This window comes from Hippocampus guttulatus, chromosome 17 (assembly GCF_054856545.1).
Source record: "Hippocampus guttulatus isolate MCC_2025c chromosome 17, RoL_Hgut_1.0, whole genome shotgun sequence".
NCBI lineage: Eukaryota > Metazoa > Chordata > Actinopteri > Syngnathiformes > Syngnathidae > Hippocampus > Hippocampus guttulatus.
The window spans coordinates 11200686-11225480 of NC_141277.1; the positions used below are offsets into that span (position 1 = coordinate 11200686).

At 42.4% G+C, this 24795-nt stretch overlaps 1 protein-coding gene across 2 annotated transcripts in view; it reads left to right on the plus strand.

The window, feature by feature from the left end:
- The first annotated feature begins 1826 nt into the window (after nucleotides 1-1826).
- Nucleotides 1827-24795, plus strand: part of rxraa (retinoid X receptor, alpha a) — a 90929-nt gene continuing 67960 nt past the window's right edge. For both annotated transcript variants that reach the window (XM_086134178.1, XM_086134179.1), the window contains exons 1-2: nucleotides 1827-2132; nucleotides 24390-24503. In XM_086134178.1, coding sequence (XP_085990304.1) covers nucleotides 2105-2132; nucleotides 24390-24503 — 142 coding nt within the window. In that variant the 5' untranslated portion in view covers nucleotides 1827-2104. The remainder of the gene's footprint in view (nucleotides 2133-24389; nucleotides 24504-24795) is intronic.

A 24795-nucleotide genomic window follows, 5' to 3' on the forward strand; every position in this document is an offset into this window, starting at 1 on the left:
AGTGAAGTGGCGGAGAGTTAACAGCGGTGTAATGCGGTAAGATTTATGCAAACTGAACATGCCGCTGCTTGTTGAGGGTTGAGCCGAGGGGCGAGGGTGTTCATCTCTGCCCAAACTTTTTTTTTTTCCATCTGGAATTAATTCATAGATATTTGTGCCGTGTTGGCAGATCAGTGAGTTAATGAAGCAAACATTAGTGAATGTAGGGACTGGATTTCCTCGAGGTAAAAAATAATAAATTAATTCATTAATAGCCTGATTACATTCAACTGGACCTACAAATCTGAATGCCCGGAATGGAAAATTGACCAAAAATCAAGTGAGACTAAATACCAGTGATCAAGCCACTGTCATGCATGACTCCAAACAAGGCCTTATATCTCACAAGCCTGAAGCAAATCTTGTGAAACTTCAGCTAAATGAGCATCTCAAGCCAAATTACTTGCCTTTGTTTGTGATGGCGCCACAGAATTTTCCAAAATGACAGCAGCATGTTTGAAAAAAAACCCCACAAATAAAATCCTTTGACCCTTTTATGCCTAAAAAAAGCAAATGATGTGGCAGCACAGCAGAATCGATTCCGAATCAAGAACATGAATCAAAAGGTGTTGTTGCGTTATAGAAAATGAAAACAATTGAATATTTTCACTTTGATTTTAATTTAAACTGAACAATGCTTGAATGTGTGTTTTTTCTGTGGTGTTGATGCATTGCCAATGAGAAACTGTTCTAAACTGCTTTTCCTGGATAAACTACTCCGAATAAGAATAGTAAAAATCTACAAGCAGTGTTCCTGAGAAATGCATCACATATTTTTTGACAGCCCGGGAAGATTTGACTCGATTCCACAATTCTGTGTTTCTTGCTTTTGCCTGAGAAACTGTATCAGCGCGCAAGTTCTCTATTGGATTAACGTCTCAGAGAACCTCCAACAGGACTCCCGCAGGGCCACGGTCAAACAACTTTTCCAAATCCACAAAGCGCATGGAGACCGGTTGGGCAAACTCTCCCGCCACCTGGCTGAGAGTGCACAGTTTGGTCCATTGTTATACAGTGAGGATGAAAACCACACTGCTCCCCCCTGAATCTGAGGTCCGATTTCCAGACTGACCATCCTCTCCAAAGCCCTACATATACCGTGGATTTGGAATACGTCTATCATCCAATTTTTGGTGACTGGTGAGGGTCAATATGAATGTCCCTCTTGCCCACCCCTCTGTACGCCCCTGGTGTGAACCTCTTCCAGGAAAATTTGAGCAATTCGAACCAGAACATTTTGAGGAAGGATGGCGCGTGCTAATGCACCACGTTACTCTCCATAAAGGGAAATGGTTGAGAGAGAAATAATAATTATATATGTGCAGTTCCAAAACGAGGGATCACATTTGATAAACAAAAAGAATCCCAGAAAATTCTCAAATTTAATTCCAGAAAATCCTAACCCTGAATGTCGCGTTTGTTCATTTATTTAACATGCTGGTAGCTTCTCCACAGAGATAGTTGAACATCTCAACTTCTATTCCGTGAGCCCACAACTTTAATTCAACAGATGTGACCAGGTTAAAATAACAGCAGATAGGCAGTGAGAAGAACAAGTAGCAGCTGGGGGTGCTGGAAGGGGCTCTGGCATTGTTTGCGGAATTGTAAACTGCCGTGGAATTTCGCTTAATATCAACAGTTAAAATGCATCCCCCCCCCCCCCCCCCACCTAAACAGTGACGCTCTGTCTTCGTTGCTCGTTCAAGGGTTCATGCAAAGGTTTGGATGTATGGCGTCGCTGCAGCGTGATGCGGGTCTGTAGGAGTACCCCCTGCGTGGGTCCCTTTGCAGTGCAGATCCAGTAGTTGGACTTGTGTCGAGAGCACGCGAGCCGAAGACGAGAGGAGTACAGCAGCTGAGTGAGCGAGTAGAGGTAGAATCGCATGCTCTTACGAGACTACTAGACATCGACTTGTCACTTTTCAACCCGCTCCGAAGACTACTCGAAGAGGACCACAGAGAGCAGCAGCAACACCTGGTCTGGTGTCCTCGAACCGCCAGTGGAAAAACTCCCGAACGCGATCATCTCAGCTGGCATGAGCTAACCTAACCCTACCAGGCAGAGATGGAAACCAAACCGTTCTTGTCATTGGGTGAGTTTGTTCATTCCACGTTACAGTTTTTTTTTAAATTCTGCAGTGGCGCGACGTCTGCTTTCACTGTTGTCCTCATGTCGTCTTTCCTTGCCTCGCTTTTTTTTTCTCTCTCCCTTTCAGTTTTTGACAGCGAGTTGCCCACCGCGTCCACACGCCTTGAACTAGCGCATGACCGGTGTCTTTTTATTTTTCTCCCCCGTTTTGGGATAGTGAAATGTGGCCGGCGCGGGGGCTTAAAAAGACACATGGAGTCGCTCTCGGAGCTGATGACATTCCGCGTTGACTGACAGACTCGCACGGGATAAAGATGTGCGCGCTCCTCGCGTGCGCTTCTTGCTTGAAGTTTACCCCCGAAAACATTTTCATATCCTCACCTGTTAATGACTATGGCAGGAATTACGACTTAAGTCAAAGCTTTGCATTTACTTATTATTTGAACACAAAAATGTCAGCAGTGGAGTTTAGTGGAGGCGGAGTACACTTTTAATTTGAGTTCTGTGTTACGTAACACCAAGCTTCGTTCTTTGCGGCGCTTGAGTGATTTCTTAAAAAAAAATCCCATCATGGTGTGAAATCGTTTACGCGTTCTAGGTTAGAACTACATAAACTAGCTTTATTTCTAGTGCGACTCCAAGTTGCTTCACTCCTGGGGGCAGAGATTTATGGTGGATTTATTGATTATCGAATTGTGTGTTGGAGCCTTTTTAATTGATGTATATTGAACATTTGATATTGGACTGCGATGTTGTGGAAAACTGGGTTGAGAATCAGCACTAGCTATACTATAAACTCTATATGCATCACATCCACTTTATGAATGGAACTGTTTGACCGCATTGTCACTGTCAAATACAGCAGCAAAATAAAGTAAATATTGTCAAATATCATCTTGTTTTCATTCAAATATTTTAAAGAATCTGGCTTCGATAATGCAAAGTTTTATTCTATAAAATCCCAGCAGCGAGATTATGAACAAAATAGTTTATTTTAAAATTGCAGATAAAGCTTCCTTTCAAATGAGTTCTACTCTAACTGCTACCCGCAAAGGGCAGGTTTGAACTCTCAGGAAAAAAAAGTCATCTTCTGAACTTCAGGCTACATAAAGTATTGCTTCAGTGTATTTTAAGGATTCCTTGTCACACTCGCATACATCGCACTGTAAATCATTAAAGCCGTGTGCTACTGTATGCTTGTCAAAGTGACCCTTGTCCCCTGTAGAGATGATGCAGCATAATGCTGGAGCAGGCCAGCCCTGTCATTTTGTCTGCTGCTCTTTCATGAGTGCATCATGTTACATCTCGACACGTATCATCAGCCGCCTGTACGCATCGCGAACATTCACGGGACTTGTGGGACTGGGGGCAGGCTTCTTCGGTTACAGTTTGCAGAAACAGCCCCCCCCCCCCCCCACACCCCCCAACCGTTAAACTGTATGCACCTCTCGTGTGCTTTATTGTCGATGTGCTGGATTGTGTGTCCACACTGAACGGGTGAGGACTTCCAATTTATCAAAGTAGTCCATCTGTATGCCTGTAAGCCTATATAAGTACAGCATAAAAGCAAGCCGTGGTTGACGTAAAGCTCAATGTAGAGTGCAATTATTCAAGTGATGGTTCTCATATTTTCCCTCAAGATACATCACATGCTGTATCAGCAGCTTCCCGGTGCTAATCTGCCTGTCCTAATATCACTATTTCTATTTCAACTCGGTCCATCAAAAGTGGAATTGGTGGGTCCGATTTGTTAATTGGCCACTTCAAGGACGCCGTTATCTTCTAAGTCCTTGGGAGTATTGATTAGCCACTCATTCAGTGTTATTATCTGTCACGCAGCATTAGGGATTTTGACACGCGGCTGTTGGAAATGGCAGGTTCACAAATATAGATCAGTTGTTAGTGTGATAGCACCATCAAGCCGGAGCTATTTATGCTATTGCGTGCGTATGCCGAATTGAATCGCCGATGGTGCAGTTGTACACTCGCCTGAATCGTGTGCGGGCAGCGTGGGAATCGGTTCGCACTCAGCGACGGTGCGCAGGTGGGTGTGAATGGTTGTTCGTTTCTAAATGTGCACTGCGACTGACTGGCGACCAGTTCAGGGTGTAGTCTGCCTTCCGCCCAAAGTCAGCCTGGGATAGGCGCCAGCGACTCCCTGCGACGCTGTTCAGGATAAGCGGTGTTGAAAATGGATGAATGGATGGATGTGTATGCCGAATGTCCGCCGGATCCTGTTATCAACTCCTCCATGCGCTTCACAAATTTGACATTAAGCTATAAAGTTGTAATGAATGACCGATTGGAGAGTCGTTTTGTGTGAGTGATACGAGGCTCTCGTGAAAGGCTGTTTAAGAATCATCAATGGAACTGAAGAAATGCTGCTTGATTACTCTGCGGTGTGCACGTCCTCGGGTTATTTCTTGTTTCAATTGGCATTGTGTTTCATTTATTTCTCTGATATTGCACACACCGTCCTGTGCATTTTATTTAAATATATTTAAAAAGAGACAGAAAGTAGAACTCAATTATTTTTTTTTTTTAGGGGGGTGGGGGGTTGTCAGGACACTTTAAAACCGCTCTCACAAAAACAGTGGAAGACTCTATCATATGAGCTTTGCATTTGTGATACTTTACCAACATCCTGGCGAGTTGCTGGCCGACGGAGCACATGAAACACGGATTGAAATGACTCCAAAAGGCTCAAGGTCACCTCCACTGTCACAATACCTGCTTCGGGCACCCTTGTCGTCTGCGAGTGCGAAACAAAACACTTTTCTTGCTAAATGGCAGTGAATCGGTAGCTTTGGCCTGTCCTTGCTTCGCCGTAAACGTCTTTTATCACCTGCTAATGAGGGCTTTCGTCTCAAATCAAATGTCCCACAACAGGATTAGCTATGTGATACTTTTTATTTGGGGGCAATATGAGGTACGGTAGAATATTCACCCGCGTACATAAACACATACTCAGAAACGCATGACACCCCCCCCCCCCCCCCCCCCCTCCAAGCCCAATGAAGTTCATAGTCTTTGATGAGAAAGTGGGATTTGTGTGCGTGCGAGACAGAGAGCCACATTCCTTTTCTGGTTGTAACTCAGGAACAAAGGTAATACTGAGAGAGGGTGTCTGTCTTCCGTGAAGGGTGTGTGTGCAGGCTTGTGTGTGCGCGTACACGTGCGGTGCTGGAAGAGGGCTCATGAAATTACAGCGCCAAAAGCATTTGGCCAAGTTTGTCTTTTATTGCCATCCAGTTTTGTGTTCCTGATGTGATGCCTTTGCCCCCCCCCCTGCCCCCGCCCCCCTTTTGAGAGAACAGGGCTGCAGCTGTCATTTTTATTGGGGGGGTAGTTTTATGGCAAGACTGAATGGCTTAAAGTGACAGCTCTTTCTCGAACCCCTCCGTCTGAATTTCACCCATGAGGTCTTCAATTCCCTGCAAAAAATAAAAAATAAAAAAGAGAGAATGTACCCACTTCAATTGCCCATTCTTCACTCCACTCAACATCCAAATGAAATACAGCAGGGAAATTGTTGAGAAAATTAGTCATCTACATTCACAGCTACGGTTGCTTTATAATTACAAAAAAAACAAACAAACAAAAAAGCTGAGTAAATATGTTGTGTTTGTGGTTGCTAAGATAGTTGACAAGTATAAAGCATTGGGCAGAATTAGATATCATAACGCCTCAGCTTGAGGGAAGAGCATAATTTATTATTTTGTGGCTTGTGCTTTGCTCCCAATCACAAATCGCCGTCCATACCCCGATACAGAAAATCACAGGATGACTCAAAGGCTCATTCATTATTTGTGCAAAAAGTGAGGCGCTCACAGGAGGTCTTTATTGACCATGCTTGCAATGAAATTTGCACCTCAAACCTTGACCTTTGCTCCCCAGCTGTTCTATCATTCCAGGAATTTGCCTTTGGCGTTCGACCTGTTGTTGAAAGTGTTTAAAGACAGTAACTTCCAGATTTTTGCTTTGTTTTTCTCTTTATTTATATTTGCCTCACTTTGTTTTCATTTGTCATCAGCCAGCATTGCATGTGTTGCCTTTTCAGAGTAAACACGCCATGCTGTCTCGGGTGTTGCGGTGATTAACGGTGAAGCAGCAATCAACAATTTCAGTCATTAATTATATATTTGTTGCGATTTGGGGAATTCACGACAGGATAACTAAATTAATGCTGCTGTTTGTTGTTGTTGTTGTTGTTTTTTGTTAAATCCAACAACACTTCACGAGTTTATTCACAAATTGTTGACACTCTTCCCGAAAGAAAAAACAAACAAACCCACAGTGGTCTCTGCAATAGCATGAGTCTGACAAGACTGGAATTTCCCCAAACACATATACTGTATAGACAAGCCACAACGCTTCTGGGAGAATGTCCAGATGTGACAAAACTAGAGCGTTTCGGGCAAGTCACATTAGCTCTGTGTATAGACATAAAAATGAAGCATACAAAGAAAAGAACTTTGTATCAACTAGGATTTCTCACCACCTCTCAAATCAATTCACTTATGCTTCATATTGCTACTTTTTCATTCACATACATCTTGAATCTTTTTTTTGTGTGTGTTTGCTAAACAGTATTTGTGTCAACCCATTAAAACAGCATGGAAGAAATCAATAAATAAAAAGATGTAAACAATTGTGAAACAAGAAATACATTTCAATAATCATTTACAGTCATACCTCCGTTTTCGACCATAATCCGTTCCAGAAGGCTGTTTGAAAACCGATTTGTTCGAAAACTGAAACCACGCTTTTGAAAAAATATCTTTATTGAACACGTCTGTTCACCATGGAACGCAAAACGAGGAAGCGTCACTTCCTCGTCTACCCGAGGAAATGTCACTTCCTCATGTAAGGAAGGCGAGAGGAGTAAAGTGACGCATTCAAGTGTGCTCAATTTGCTCGAGACCCGAAATTCGGTTGTCATCCGAGGCATAAAAAACTCGAAATTTTTGGTCGAATACCAATTTGGTTGAGAACAAAGACGTTCGAACACCGAGGTTTGATGTATTTAATAATGTCCAGTAATGCTGGTCGAATAATGGAAAAAAAGGAAATGCAGTGCTCGAGGAAGAGCAGCAACCGACGGATGTACCTTTATTCGCCGTTTGCTAGCTTGCTAAAAGTAAGCCTTTCAACTTGTTGTTTGTTAGCATTGTATCAATACTCATCAGCAAGCGTATTCGACTAAAGGGATACAATGTAAAATTTATTTCAATTAGCATTGAGCAAGTTGGCGTCTTACTATGTTTGCATTCAAACTATTAGCATGCTAGCATTTGAACTCGTCTCAATAAATATAGTATAAGGCCAGATGTGAAAACCTTCTCAAATATGACAACCTACTCATGTTTCTCTACGTTAGCATTTTAGTAATTGACAATTTGTACCGACTATTAAATAAAATATATGAGTAGGAACCACTGTGCTGGCATCAGAAGCCACCAGAGTAAAAAACAAAATATATTCATCAGATTCATTGACATCTGCATCGTGATACAGTAAATGACACAGCTAAAAACATCCAAGAATGGAAAGGAACATTCTCAAGAGGACTTCGATGCGTTCTGATTTAAAAAAAAAACAAAAAACAACAACAACAACACTGAAAATCTGCGCAAACAGCTAAAACATGCCGTCTTCCAACCTTTTAGTGGATTGCTCAAGAAATTACCAGTCAACAGGTGAAGACGTTTTATTGAGACTTACGAAAGCCATTCGATGGCAATTACACCATTTTTATCCAGAGCAATTTCATGGTACTCTAAATATAATAATAACAATAATAATAATGTTACATCACAATTCAAAAGCCATGCCAGGTTTCCATGAGGCAACACTCATGAATTGTCGAATTTCAGTATCCACGCTGATATTTTTTTTCTTTGTGTAACGAAAGGATCCCAACTATTCTGCGCATTGTGTTGTGTTGATGCTTCACTTTCACCAGTCACCTGAGCACGATGACTTTAAGGGTTAATTTTCTGGTTCTCTTAAGTGTCTGAATGGCTCTTCTTTGCACCGTCAGTATTCAGGGTGCGTACAGCCACTCTTTTGAAGTGCAAGCGTAGTCTCTGTGGGAATTTGACCAGATCACACCCGTAATTCGCATTGAGAGGAAGGTCGTCTTGCCCTCCTCTTGAGCCGGTGCTCTTGCTCTCCTCTCTTGTTGCGCTTGTACCAGGAGCGAGACCCGGAAAGATGAACAAAACCGACACGAGTCATAAACAATATACGTGAGAAAGAAGTGGAAATGCACACCATGGGAGTGCTGTGTTGTGACATTCAAATGCTGCCAAGAGACCATAAAATCAGTCGCTGTCGGGTGATTTCATCTTGACACATCTTCCATAATAATAATGTTCCTCCTCAACCTCTGCTCACAACAGCTTTTTAAATAATCAATTTCCAACAATTAGAGAAACCACAACAGCTGAAAAGGATCACATTCCATTTTTTATGTTTTAAGCGTAGATCACCTGTTTTTTTTGTTTCTTGTGTGGTATTCACTGTTGTGTTCGGCGAAAATGTTTCAAGCCGTCTTTCGCCACAGAGATCACATTTCCGCATCGGTGCCTTTTCTGTTCGCGGAGTGTCTCGTTTCAGCAAGACCCTGAGCGTATGTGCCGAATGTGAGCTGGTTCTGAATGTTGTCGCCTGCTGTTTTCTGCAAAGTCTTTGTTGGAATTCACGGTCATTCTGTTTTTTGGGGGGGGGGGGGGGGGGGGGGGGTCCGCCCCCGAGGCTGCCCCGTGGCAAGTGATGAAAGTTGAAGTTGTTTCAATGATATCTCTCATGGTATTTTTACCATGTCCTATTATGGCAAAGCTTTGATGACTTCTTTGCAAAGTCTTCTTCAATTTCTCACAATACCAAATTGGGACAAGACTCAAATCTTTGGGATTATAGGTTATGACTGCAATTATGATAAACAGCAGATCCATTAGACGGAGTGGCTAGACTGTGACTATTGACATGCCGGTTATCGCCGAAACAAAATGTATTTGCTTCAAGTGTTTATTTCACAAATTACCAGCTTCCCCCCACCCCCACAAAAAAGTACATTTGGTGAAATAACAAGGTTCCCTATGTAGTCTGTTCCAAGGCTTCCGAGAAGGCAAAGACTGACGAATTGTTGACGCCTGCAGGTCGAACATGTTCATACCCAGAGTGCTGCCCTTCAGACACAACACACACCTGTACATGTTCACGCACATACTGAGACACACAGTCGGAGCAGCGGTTTGGAGGGCTTTGTCGCTTGTACTTCGACACCTTGCCAAGGGTGTCTGCTTTTAGGAATGTTCTCAGCAGGATGGTGGAAGGGTCCTAAGACTGGAAGGGGAGGGGCAAGAAAAACACTACGAGCATTGCAACTTGGTTTTGCGAGATCCATCGACTACAAAGCTTTCATTCCACTTTGAGGCCCTTTTTTTTTGCAAAGTGAAATGTGCTCTTTGGAAAAGAATTGATTGGATTATTTGTTTGTTTGTTTTTTCTTTTCCACAACAAGAAATGTTTTTTCTGGAAAAAAAAATTGGACGACACAAGGTTTTCATTGGATGGCAAAAAATAGATATATAATAACCTTATTAAAATACCCTCTAAATGCATGAAACCCACAAGTGGAGCTTTTTATGAACATGTAATCCAATTCTGTACTGAAATCATATGCTCGATCCATGAAGCAATGGGATTTTGTTAGAATAATAATAATATAAACAACAATAATACATTTTAATTAAAAAATGTATTCATTTAGGAATTAACTGTTGCTGTCCCAAATGGTGTTGCAAATCAAATACATGCCGGATATATGTGTTTTCCAAAAATGTGGTGACAGAAATTAGCCTCAAGAGGTGTACAATGCGTGGTGATTAGGATTGTTTGGCAGAGGACTGCACTTAACTGTGTAATTGATTAGTTAACCGTGAATAACCATATTTGAAAAGTTTTGTTGATGTTTGTTTGCGTTATTCCCCCAAAAAAATGAGCAACCACATGTAATACAGAGACGGGCCGGCACCCAAACGCCAGCAGTTCCAACTATCCATTTTCAATCCCATTTATCCTGAACAGGGTCTCGGGGGGTGCTGAAACCTATTCCAGGGGACTTTGGGCAAAAGGCGGACTACCTCCTGAACTGGTCGCCAGTCAGAGATGAACAACCATTCACACCCACATCCACACCGTCACTGAGTAGGAAACGATTCCCATGCCGCACACAAGGCAGGCCAGTGTACCACTACACCAGCAGCGACCCAACGCTAGCAGTTGTCTTTTGTCATTGTAAGTTGCATACCTAAGTGCTGACTGTCACCTGCTCAAACGGCTCAGACAAGTTCAAGTGTCGCTGATACAAATGTGTAGCACCCTTACTCTCTGTTTTAGTGCAGAATGGTAACAAGACTCTATTTCTCACATCTGACCAATAAATTACTGAACACGTCTCAGTATATCAAACAAGAATGAATGAAAGATAGCTAGCTAGATAGCTAGCGAGATAACTTGCTAGCTCTCTCTTTCTCTCTGTCTCTGTCTCTGTCTTTGTCTCTGTCTTTGTCTCTCTCATCTCATCACATCTGAACAGTAAATTACCGAACATGTCTCAGTGGATCAACGAAACAAGAATGAATGAAATACAGCTAGCTAGATAAACATATCGATAGATCTCTCTCTCTCTCTCTCTCTCTCTCTCTCTCTCTCTCTCTCTCTCTCTCTCTCTCTCTCTCTCTCTCTCTCTCTCTCTCTCTCTCTCTCTCTCTCTCTCTCATCCAGTCACATCTGACCAATAAATTACCGAACACGTCACAGTGTAACAACGAAACAAGAATGAATGAAATATAACAATCTCTACTTAGATATATCGATAGACCCCTCTCTCTCTCTCTCTCTCTCTCTCTTTCTCACCCCCCCCCCCCCCTATCCCTATCCCCAGCAAATAGTGTGGATCCTCTGCACATGTACATGGATGCCACCTGCATGATAAGTGCTACAGCTCGCATGTAGTGACGCCGTGCTTGTGTATTTGGAGCAGCTGCGAATCTTGTGTGCTGTCTGGAAGAGGCAAGGTCAGGAGGTTGTGGCTGGGTCACACTCTGTGGGAGCAGAGAAGCCTCGACAGTCGTGACAGCAAAGAGGCCGAGGAGGAAACGGGGACTGCGAGCGGAAGTCAGAAGCATGCTTTTTTTATTTAGCTTCCCACAGAATTTAATTCATTGACTCACCGCATCCGAAATTATTACATCCAAGATAATTGTTCTATAGAGCAATATACAAATCACTTGCACACACACAAGCACGCATGCACACATGAAATGTGTTGTGAATGAGATTGGCTCTTTATTACATGATCCTCATGTAGGCTAAGCTGCTCTGGGGGCTTTGAAGGTCTTGACTTAAAATCTGAGAATACTGATATGAAGGAAGGAGGTGTTGTGTTGTTGAAAGGAAAGAGTGAAAGGAAAGAAAGGATTCGGAAAAACAAGCCGAAGGAAGGAATAAAAGGGATACACACATCTGGATTTCCTCAACACAATATTTGTGCAGCATCTGGAACAATTCCCTGGAATTTTAAGGGTCCCCTCCTTTCATTTCAATTATGTTTTCTCCTTCTTTTCACCACCCCCACCCCCCCAACCCCCGCCCATGTTTTCTGCTTCTTCAAAGTCTTGCACCTTGATCCAGCAGGCACGTAAATATTCACGTCGAAATGCATGTTGAGCCGATGCAGACTTTTGTGGCTCAAATTGGACCCATGTGACCAACTCTTCTTGGTGCAGGGCCCAGCTAATTAAGTGGCACCGAGCTGTGAATGTAGACCTTTTCCAGACCTGGGCCAAGCACAAAACCTCATAAAAAATGGAGGAGGGGAGTTGTAGAATTCCCCACCTTCCACAGACAGTAAACTTTAAACCATTGCATGAAAAATAAAGTCTGTGTGTAACTCTACACACACTTGAAATGAGAAACATTTGATGTTTTGTTAATCCTCAACAATATACACAACATTCAGGTAAAAAGGGATTTTTTTCAGCGCCACGTAAAGACAACATTATTGTCAAAACAAACCTTTTTTTCACGAGCACCGGCAAGTTTGACAGAAAGTACAGTGACACATTCCCCACCCCCTTCGCAGTTCACTATTTTTTTTTAAAACGTGGAACCTTTCGCTGAAAAAAACACACCTATTGCTGTATTTTTGTTCTCTTTCTCTCCTGCCTTTGCCATAACATAGCCTTGGCTCATAGAAAAAAAAAAACATTCGCTGGTCTCAAGAAAGTGTTGTTGAAGTGATTCAAGAGACTGCGATCTTTGTATGTCGGCAGTAGCTAAGAGCCTGGACTGACAGTAGAAGTTATGAAAGAAGTTAGAAAAGAAGTTAGTTCTAACTTAAGACTAAGCCGCATTTCTGGTGCAGTTTTTCAAAATCAAATCTCCTGTCAGCCGTTTACCTGTAACATTTAAATATACATTGTGTTGTTTTCAAAGACCTTGACATTTTCAGGCACAACAGCAACCTTGCCATATTATTAACAACCATCCACATTGACATTGTTGGTGTTCTATTTTCATTTAAAAACATTCACTCATTTGTTTTCGATTGTTCAGGGTCCTGGGTGAGCCGGCGCCATTCCCAGCTCTGGGTCAGACACCTTGCCAGTCCATTTCAGGGTACAGAGCAACCATTCAGACACACATTCACACCAATGGACATTATAGAAAATTGAAGTGGAGTGGTGAAGGAAACCAGAGGAAGCACGGACCATGCAAAGTCCACACATTAAAGTCAGAGCTGAGACTCAACCTGGACCCTGTGTGAAAGCACGTGCGCCACATGTTGAAATAGCTCTTGTGAAAATGGCCCCTTGCCTTTGTGGATCATGCATTAATGTGTCATGAAAAAAAAAAGGTTGTATATGAAGGGTCTGGGACTTGCCTTTAGCGTGTTACCTCCTAAGAGGGACAAAAAAGGCCTTTGGGCTAAATCATCACTTGATTTGGCTGAAGTGATATCGCTACCGAGGAGAGGCACATAGAAGCTCCAGTCTATCCTCAGCAATGAGATCACAGGAGCACTTGGCTCTTCACTCGCCGCATGCTCATTAGTGATGAAGATTTCGACAAGCTCTGAGCACCTCCCGTCTTACCTGGGTGAAGCCTCACAGGAACTCGCGATGTTGCTGATGGGCAAGCGGCTTGAACTGAAAGCGAAAGCAGGAGAGCGCTGAAGTACATGCTAATGTTGCGAGTTTCCTGATCAAAAGGAGATGGCTGCCCTTGAAAGACTGAGTGTCCACTGGTTGGTAGATAGCAATGATGAGATTCAGAGAGTTAGAGAAGGAATTCGAAATGCATATCGAGTTCAGGGATGTGCGGTATATGCTGGAGGTCACGGTACAAATGAAAAGGTGAAAAGCATTTACCATATTTTCTGGATTATAAATCGCTCCGGAGTATAAATCGCTCCGGAGTATAAATCGCATTTTTATTTGATAAAATCCAACACCAAGAACAGACATGTCATCTTGAAAGGCAATTTAAAATAAAAATAAAATAGAGAACAACAGGCTGAATAAGTGTACGACATGTTAACGTGACATGAACGAACGGCGAACTCACCACTTATGTTCATGAAACATATTCAGAGTTATTCAGATAACTAGAGCATAAAGAACATGCTAACAAGTTTACCAAACCACCAGTGTCACTCCAAATCACTAAATCCAATGACATCTTCATCCTCTGTGTCACTTTTAAACAACTGCGCCAACTCCAAAGGGAGATGTGGCGCTTCTTCTTCTGCGTCGCTTCCGTAAGACCTCAGGCCGAGAGCGCCCTCTTATTGTGAAAATAACATGTGAAATGATATCATAATGTGTTAATAATCCATCCATCCATTTTCCGAACCGCGGGGGGTGCTGGAGCCTATCCCAGCCGTCTCCGGGCAGTAGGCGGGGGACACCCTGAATCAGTTGCCAGCCAATCGCAGGGCACACAGAGACGAACAACCATCCACGCCCACACTCACACCTAGGGACAATTTAGAGCATCCAATCAGCCTGCCATGCATGTTTTTGGAATGTGGGAGGAAACCGGAGCACCCGGAGAAAACCCACGCAGGCCCGGGGAGAACATGCAAACTCCACACAGGGAGGCCGGAGCTGGAATCGAACCCGGTACCTCTGCACTGTGAAGCCGACGTGCTAACCACTGGACTACCGGGCCGCCCTGTGTTAATAATTTCACACATAAATCGCTCCAGAGCATAAATTGTACCCCCAGCCAATCTATGAAAAAAACTGTGATTTATAATCTGGAAACTACGGTAATGCTATCCCCATTCCAGTATTACACCGTACTTAGTCTTTGCACATTTTGAACAATTTACACATGTTTAATGTATTTCGAAAATAATTTCTTAATTTGTTGACTGTCTATCATACACAGCGTCGATCCAAACTAAGCATTTTATATTTGTATCCAGTTGTAGTGTCCTTATGTTGTATCAAATCAATTGCCCAGTGAGTTTCCAAAGGAAAATGAACAATGAAGTATGTTGGTTGCAAAGCTACATTACTGCATCATACAACCTTTGCTGTTTTTCAAGTCCACAAATGTGGCCTCTGCACCAACGTGCAATATTTTCTCTGTGCCTTCAGTTTATTGTGTGTGCCTCTCTCTTAAGCAAAGTGACCTCACTCTTGCTCATCCACTTGACCAGCTGTGTGTCTCGCTTGATCCAAATCAGGTTTGTTGTTTTGTACTTTATATTTTGAGCGGTGCACCATTGTTGAGCTCTAAACTGATCTGACAGTTTGTCTCTCTTGGTCAGTAATTGTTATTTGAGTTAAGAGTTTTGAGCCCTCAAGGCAGCTTTCGTATTTCTAGAGCTGCCCTATGTTAAAATGGCTCAGTGCCTCTTGCAGCATTTGCAGGTAAATGCGCGGTGATGTCATCTGTGACATTTCAATGTAAGAAGTCTACACAATACGACCTCAAAAAGAGACTCACCTCTTGACTTGAACTCTGCCGCGGCGAAATGATCGCATTGAAGGTGAATCAGATTTGAGTCTTTGTTGGGCAGAAATTTTGCTATGGTGCAGATGCACATGGATGCACATTGTGTCCGATAATTGACCTTTAATTTTGCTCAGTTTACTGGCAGTATCTACTGCTGTCTGGATTAGATATTTTTCAGGCTGCTTACTGTTATATTTGGAAATGAAAATACTCAATATGATTGTTAAATGCACACTAGGGGATGAATAAAATATCCATCCATCCATCCATCCAAATCTAATCTAATCTAATCTATTGGCGTGAACCGCTTTGGGTGAGTCAGAGGTTTTACATCACATTGATTGGCCTCAATCTGGTGGGCCACTCCACCTGCTGTTCACTTATTGAGCATTTGGGACTGAAAGATTTTTGTTCGGTTCTCCGATTTCTCAGTCACCTGCTGACGCACACGTTCACACCCAAACATGCTCTGCAAATGGACTGCTGTGGATGTCACTGACTGCGCTGTGGAGATTGAGTGGCCATCGTTTTAGCTGACTTGATCGACTTCTCATTAACTCATTCAATCCCAGCCATTTTCACTGGAGCAACCCCCTCAATCCCAGCGTTTTACTGGATTTTGACTGAATTTGCAAGGCCCACAGAATATTTGGTTCTAATGCTATATAAACATGGAGCCTACCAAAATAAAGTTTGGACTCTCTTCTTTCATCAGAAAAAAAATCATTTTCCATTCTTCAGCAATTGGCATTATAAAATGGCTAAGTTTCATGAAAATGGCGATTCTTGTGCAAAAAACGGGAGAAAAAGAGATTTTTGTAAAAGCGTGCATTTCAAGCACGTGAGGCACCACTCCCACCTACTGGTCGCTTTTTTACATTATTTACAATGCAAACGGCTTATTCTCATCCACAGATTGCATCAGACGCTCCTCCTATCTATGACCCCAAAAAAAAAAAGACAGCCGTACAAGTACGTCCTTGGTAGGCGGGGCCTAATTTTAACAAGACGTACAAGTACGTCTTGTGGAATGAAAGGCTTAAGTGCATCGTAATCCTCTACAAAAACACCGCTAGGGGATTTGGAGCCCCGTTAAACATATACTGTATATAACATTCACCCTCACTATTTCAATTCCGCAAATGAAAAATAACAACTCGCTCTCGTTAGTCCACCGGGAGATTTAAGAATCCCGCTATAGGGCGCTCTCACTTGCTCTTTAGGTAACTTAATAAAGCCGTAAACATGTGGTCGCCCCCTGGTGGTTGGCAGACTACCGTCGGAGAAAGTTCAGCCGAGCCCAGGACACGATCAGGTTAATCTCAACATCACAATTGTCATGTTTAAAGTCCGATCAATTGCGCAGCCCTAATGGCATAGTTCCTAAAACTGAGGACGATAAGAATTTAATGAATAGTCGTAGATATGAGTGCACACTTTGGCTGTCGGTGTATGAGCCCTTGTTTCTTTTTTTTCTCTTTTAACATTTTACCGTCCTCCGGCATCATGAAGGATAATGGACAGTGTATGTTCCGATTGTTATAGCTTGCCATTAAGAGGCTGTCTTACGCTGCAACTGTATGCACTCCTGTTCTGATCATTTTCATGCTATCTAAGGCTTTTGCTTTGTTCCTCGTCTGAGAGGGAATGGCTCACTCTGGTCTTTAATACCCAGTTTTTTTTTTTTTGTGCTCACTAAAAAAGCCTTGCTGCCCACCAGAATACAGTCAAGCATCACACCAGGTATGCTGAGCCTCATCCCCGTGGAAGAGAAATAATTTATAAAATGAAATCTACATTTGTTGTGTAAATGACCACATGCTGTAGGATATTTAATCCTGCCTGCAGTCGATCCCAGTCATGTGACTTGACCTAGTTTTGTTTGCCTCCCTCTGCCTGTCTCTCCTCTTGTTCTCTTTCATTGTCTTCCTGGCCCTTTCACTTTTTTGAAAGTGTCTCTATGAGTTCCTTTCCTCCCCTGTTCTCTATATCCCTTCTCTTCTTTTTTTTTTTTTTACCTCGATGTCCACCCTTGTTTTGGCTAATGTTGGCATTGGACGTCACAGATTCAAAATGTGTGAAATGTGTTTCTTCTTGGCGCTTTACCGTGACTCATGATACCCCTGGGCTCAATACCGGGTTCAAAAATCATAAATCTTTCATGTGAAGGGAGTGCCTCTCAAAGAATGATTGCCATGCGACAGTACACAATGACTTTTACTGACGTCAGCCATGTCATCATACTCAAGTTATTATTTTATTTTATTTTGTTAATGAAAGACCGTGACAGAACCGTTCTGTTTTTAAAACATCAGCCCAACACATCAGGCTCGACTCTGTTTTTCATTGAGTGGCGCTATAAAGAAGTAGTCCACATACTGTGTCTTCAGTCTGAAACAAAATTTCATGACTTGAGTGTTTTGCCTTTCCTTTGAGCTGCAGGTCAACCCATTGTTCAACCTATCATAAAAAAACTTGTTGCTGTAAATTGTGGCTACATTCCCTTGCTGGTCAAGCCTTTTGCATATCTCAGCTAGCCGTGTGCATAATTTTTTTTTTCAAATCAAAACAGATAAATAATAACGTACTACACAGATGCATTCTCGGCTAGATTTTACTACAAGAGCAGCTGTGAAGAACTTTGCCAAGCAGGTTACTTGGCAGAGTCGTCAGTGAGATGACGTCCTGACCCCTTGGAATGCGTGGCATGTATTCATTGCTGAAGAGCACACATACAGGAGTTTTGAATCATAGTGGAACCGAAAGAAAACCTTCACTGTATTCCTTCTCGAGTGAGAAGACTGCATTCCACATACCGGTAATGTCGTGTTCTTTCTGATTACAGCTCCCCAGTGTGTTTTTTTTCTTTTTTTTGTTTCCCCCTATTGCAGGCCGTTTTTATTCTAGATTAATCATATAAACTACGCAGCCAAGTTAGAGCCAAGATGCTGGGTATTTATTTAACTGTGACATAAAAATGCCTTTGTGTCTATTCATTGAGTTTTAAAGATTTGACGTCCGTGACAAGATGATTCCAATATTTTTCTCCATTGGAGTCCAGTCCCTAATGGAGCTTCACACATTGGAATCCACTGTGTCAGCGAGCCATTCATAGTTAATGTGTCCACATTAAAGGCAGTTTTAGCCACAGAGGTCATTTTACTCTGACTCAATTTTTTGTGTGTTTAATTGTCTTTGCTTTCAGTGCACGTTGATGCAAAACAGGTGCAGTGCCAGATGTTTTTGTTTCACGGTTTAAATTATGTACCGCTTCTATCACGTTAGATTCTTCCTCCTGTGACGTGTGTGTCACTTGTTTCGCCGTCTTACTTTCTGCAGATGCATCTTGTTTTTGAAGGCAGACAGACCGGATTTTTCGTATTTCTCAAATCATTTCCAAAGTCCAAGTAACGTCTCGGTATTTGTGTGGCAAAAGGAACGCTTCCAGATCAACTAACACAAACATTTGACAATTTTTTTTTTTTTTGCAATCACTACTTGATTTGAGAACATTAACCAAGATCAGCAGAATGACTCAACCATATTTTTGGTCTTGAATTAGGCATGCATCACACTTGGTTGGTGAATCTGGGTTAGATTTTCTGAGTGAAGAATGAAGGGTGGAGGCACAGGTTCTTCCTCGTGTTCAGTCCTTGGCTTTCTGTTTATGTTTACATTTTGGATGTGTTATTTTGAGATGCACTGTGCGAAAGTAGCAATGGGGGGTGGGGTTTATGAACTGGCAGAATATGTTCTCCCGTCGAGATGCTGACATGGGTGTGCGGAGTCTATTCAGCCGGCTAACAGGAAGCGTGCTCCTGCACTTTGTGGTGGGAGTGAGGCAGATGAGTGGGGCACAGGTCACAAAAGCAACTCCACGCATCGCTTTCTGCCTTGGAGCACCTCTTACACTGACGCGTTCCATTTCACTCTGCATGTATCTCAGTCATCACGGTGAAGTCGAGCTTTATTTCAACGTTTCTTGCTGGAGGTAATTCTCTTTGATCACTCCGTAACGTCAGCTACGATCAAGGAAAATGAAAGGCGAAACTAATTGCGATGCATGTTTAAAGGGAAATATAGGACTTTTGATGCAGGTTTGGATCCCTTTGAATCCAGGGTGATTATAAGAAAATATTGGACAAATATCCAATGGGCATCCATGAGACGAGGAATCAGCAAGATAGCGTTGGCGCTGCTACTCCAGTTGTGACGTTTCACAGTTGAAAAACGGTCAGTGGTTGCCAAGGCTTCATCATGTGAAAAGCTGCTGTATGGAAAAGAGAAGTGGGCCCTTGATTTTTATGTTCTTGTGTGTCCGTTCCCCGAGTCAAAGCAGCCTCATTGCGGCTTTTTTTGGGAGTCCAATCGTACAAATTTGATTAGAGTCGTTCGCCTGGGCGCCGCTGGGCCCGCAGTGTGGCCCCTTGTTCTCCTATTTGCCCCCGAGAAAGTTTTTGGCGTGCAGAAGCAGACTTTGAACTGACCCATTTTGTTTCTTCCCATCTAACCTCATTTGCCGCACTCTTTGGCTTTCTCTTCTTTTTTTTCGAACTTCTGGCCCCCTTCTCCACTCTGTCTGTCATTGTTGCGTTTGCCTATTGCCTGAATGTCACAGCAAAATAATCAGCAGCCGCCAATTCATGCACTCCACTGCTGGGCTCCTGTTGCTTTAAATGAATAGCTTTCACATTGAGGATGTGTTATGGATGAAGAAAACCCGAGTCACCATCTGGTTCGGTGCAAAACAGTTTGGTGAAGCGTGAAGTATTGTGAGGTGAACCTGATGAATAGTTATGATGATATTTGATTCCCCTCAAAGTAGTTTTGTCAGCGCTGAAGGTAAAGCATTAAAACTGCATCGCATAAGTAATGTTGAGGAGAAGGAATTTAGGCCTTTGCCGGTGTATATGTTGCTTTTGTTTTATGCTGCAGCTGATGAGTTTCTACAGTTCAGGTTTTTTTTTTTTGCCGGGTCGGACCACGACATGAATTGAGTTTGGGACATTAGGAGAAAATCTGAAGAGAAATAAAGGTTGGCTTTTTTGGTAAAGGGTGTGTTCCTTGAAGTGATTTGGTTTATTTTGTCTTAACGTGACAATAGTGTCTTCAAACCAAGGTCTGGGCATTTGCTTTTCTTTATTATGTCTACCTTCTCTCGTTGAAAGAGGCCCTCGGTTTTCCTAATGCAACCAAGGCCGAACGGTTTAGAGCTTGCGGAGCGCCATTATTATTATTATTGTTTTTAATTAACTTGTTTACAACTAAGTAACATTTCATTATTTTAAAATAATAAAAAACAATCATTCACAGAAAATGAAATGGCTTGAACAAATCACTTTTATTCAACAATTACTTCGAGTGGTGGCCCGGTAGTCGAGTTGTTAGCACGTTGACTTCACAGTGCAGAGGTACCGGGTTCAATTTCAGCTCCGGCCTTCCTCTGTGGAGTTTTCATGTTCTCCCCGTGCTTGCCTGGGTTTTCTCCGGGTCCTCCGGTTTCCTCCCATGTTCCAAAAACATGCATGGCAGGCTGATTGAACACTCCATATTGTCCCTCGATGTGAGTGTGAGTGCGAATGGTTTCTCGTTTCTGTGTGCCCTGCGATTGGCTGGCAACCGGTTCAGGGTGTCCCCCGCCTACTGCCCGAAGACGGCTGAGATAGGCTCCAGCACCCTCCGCGACCCTCGTGAGGATGAATCAGTTTGGAAAATGAATGAATTACTTAGAGTGAAAGAAAACTGTTCTTGCATGCCATTGGGTTGCCAAAATTCAGGATGCATTACAACTCTCGGACTGATATTGAGGAAAAAAAAATGGTCCAATACCAACAAAACTGGACAGAAAACAAAAGATGCTCTCATATACACCAACATTGGTGACATCAATTGTTAAATATTTTCATCTAAATCTGCATCAATATTGTTGCCATCCAGGCAGTTCTTTGTTTTTTGGAGCACAATTAGTAGTGAGTTGACCTAGGGTGAAGCGTTTGCTTGGGTACTACGCATGCTTTCGCCTACACAAACCGACACCAATGCTCTGTCCACACATTGTCTGTTATTTTTACGTAATGTTGACCAATTTGAAGTGGTGAAAATTTATGTCTGAGAAGTGTTGCAAAAACTCAGTCTAGTTCCTCGTTCTGTCCAAGCTTTGTGGCGTAACTGTCACCTGTATTTAACGGCGGGGCTTGTTGATAGTCCAGTTTCTAAAAAATTCAGCCCCCACTGTAAATGACTGTATCCTGGTAGAGCACTTGCGATCGTGAATCGGCAGAATATTTTAATGCAAATGAGAAAAGATTGGAGAGAGATGTAGAACTGAGTTTCAAGGGATTGATTCTTCAGTGGCCAATCGGTACTGTTAATGCATTATAGGGTTCTCAAGTAGAAAGTACTTCAATGGAAACACTTGTAAATTAGCTTTCTTCACCTACACAAAAATGCAACACTTTACTTGCATTACATTTCTTCATGAGAGTGTCATAAAAGAAACACATTTTTAAAAACTCTATCGCATGAATCAAATCTACAACAGAATCTTCAACAGTCCGTATAAAGTCGCTGCAAGGCCGCAAATAACATTTTATTTATTTATTTATTTTCCGATTTTCTTTCCTGACCTCGTCAGGATGACATCAAAATAAAACGTACCCAGTTGGATGAGTGTGGGAGAACTCTCGAGTGTCCTGGACTGTTGTACAGGACAGACAAAAGGAAGGACAAACTTGTTCTTTCACAAGTTGTCACAAAGAGGCTTTCAGGCTTGCCTGTGTTCAATGACATTCATGTTGAAAACTGTGGCAATTGATGACTGCTCTGCTGGTGTGTCCTTTGGAGCCCGACTGGGATAGCTTACCCTGAAGTCCTATATGGTAAAGGCTTTTTTATTGCACCTGAGAGATACATTAAGGGCCCGGTGAACTTTGACCTTGGGCTTGAGCTCCTTGACAGGACAGGACAGGAAGACACATCGAGCTACAATACCTTAAACTCTCATAAATGACTCAGTGTACAGTATTTCATTTAAAGAAAAAAAAGGGGAAGTCTGGTAACATCTGAAAGTACTTTCACTGATGTGTTGGTGACAAATATTGACTCTTTATACTATTTTTTTTTCCATGTAAAAGTATTTAACATTTTTTTAAAACCATTTCTATTAGAATGTCATCAAGCCATTACATGAATGACATTCCTCTCACTTCATTTAATAGTTTCTCTTATGAGTGAAAGCCCTGTGTTGATTCCAACAATAAGAATAATGCAGATACTCGGGCTTGTCCCCGAAAGCGGCTTTAATGCTAACAGAATCTTCTCTGCTTCGAAGTGAAACTCGATCCACTCAAAAAAAAAAAATAAAAATAAAAAAATCTCTGTAATCAAGGTCCCGCTGATGGGAGCAAACATAGCGTATAATGATCGGGTGCGATGGAGTGCTTTTAATGATGGGTCGTATTTGTGCCAACCATACCAATGATGACAGCGATATGATTTATGAACATTTACACACCTGTTACGGTGATAGCACTGATGACAGAGCTGTGATTTAGAGAAGATTTAATGCAGAGTACTTTACCAGCTAAACCCGGCATGACACTAGGTGCTAAACCTGCACATACATGTTGAAGACAGTGCAACTCTTTTAACATTTACCTCAAGGCTTGGTAAGTAAGGCCCTGTACACTCAGAGAAATGGATGATACCAGCAGCACAAGTTTTTTTTTTTTACACATGATGGAAAGATTTGAATGAGAATATATAGAGAGACAAATACAACACCAGTCAGTAGCACCACATTCCCTTAGGAAAGTTGCTCTCGTTGATCCACCCTCTTGTCATTTCCAGTCAATATTAATTCAAACTTTAAACACACACCCTTCCACATTACTAATATGCACACTTGGAGTAGCACATACACACACACACACACACACACACACACACACACACACACACACACACACACACACACACACACACACACACAATCCTTCCAAGCACTAAGTGCCAGAATCTCAGGAAACTAATCCAATACCCCTTTGCCTGTTTTAAAATGTCGCTCTTCGGACTCATCTGGAGTGAAATACTGTATTTTTCACAGAGAAAATAAAAGGGCTCTACTGGTGGTCACACCGCCACATTAGCAACACTAGTCTACCTGTGGATTATCATATTTGGATGGGAATGTAAAGTTTCTCAAAAGAGGTGCATGCAAGTTTGGATTTAGACATACCCATGAGCCACTCAGTCAATAAATATATTATTATTTTTTTACCAGTTTGCCGACAGAAACTGAAATTTGCAAAAGGTCTTGATATTTTAGGAAATGTTATATTATTTTGTGATCCTTACAGACAGTAGGCTATGCTATATTGCTAAAAGTGTTTGCTCCCCTGTCCTGATTGTCATATGAAGGTATTGCCATTATATTCTTAATCCACGGGCTTTAATATGATGTCAGCCTCCCCCCTTTTGCAGCTCCAACAGGTTTTGGACAAGGTTTAGGAGTGTCTTTATGGGATTTTTTTTGACCAATCTTCCAGGAGCACATTTGCGGTGTGACACACTGATGTAGGATGAGATTACTTGGGTGTCAGTCTCCGCTCAAATTGATGTCCCGTCGGGCTGAGGTCAGCACATTGTGCAGGCCAGTCCAGTTCATCCACAACAAATCCCCTCATCCATGTCTTCATGGACCTTGCTTTGTGCTCTGGTTGCACAGTGATGTTGCAACAGGTAGGGGGACATCCCAAATGTTAGTGGCATTGGAATTTGTCCAAAACATTTGCCTTTTGGCTGCACTGAAAAGGAACTCTGATTGCCGCAGCAAAACCAAGAGATTGTGTGCTTGGGAACGCTTGTCTCAATGACTGAAATAAAACCCAGTGTCTTGTTCTGAGCCGATGCCAGCTGACTTTGGGCCTCGACTGGTTGCCAGTCAGGCACGTACAGAGAGACTCACGCTGCCATTCATACCCGTGGACAATTCAGAGACTTCCAGTGTGTTAACCTACCATGCGTACCTTTGGAAAATCCCAAGAGGAAAACTCTGACATTTTAAACACAGAACCTCAGTCTGTGTTGATGACGGGTCACGCACTGTCCTGCTGGTTGTCATTTCTGAATTTTGCTCAATTGGTTGCTGATGAGCCTCTCCTCGCTATTGACGCGTATTTTGAATTTCGCAATCATCTGATAATTTTTTTTTCTGTTGTCACAGGGTTCCTGAAGCCCCAGTGCTCGTTAGCTCCTCCGATGCAGCGAGGCCGTCCAAACGACGCCTGTTCCTGTTTCAGTGGCATGTGTTCCCTCCATCAGCGTCGACTGTCCTCCGGTAAAGTTGTCTATCCCCGCAAAGCTTTTCTGCCTGTGGGCTTGTTCCCTCTCGGATAAAATAGATGGAAATTGCCCTCAGTGAATTACCAGGAAATGCCCGCAGTGAATTAACCGATAAGGAATTCATTGAGTTGGGTTATCGTATTAAAAATATTGATTAATATTGAATTGGTTTTAAAGTGCACAGTAACATTGTAGAATATACTTGTTAACATCCAAATCATCATTTTATTGAAGATACAGTCATTTCTAAAATGTTCATGAAAGCCTGAGTACCGCCATGAGAACTA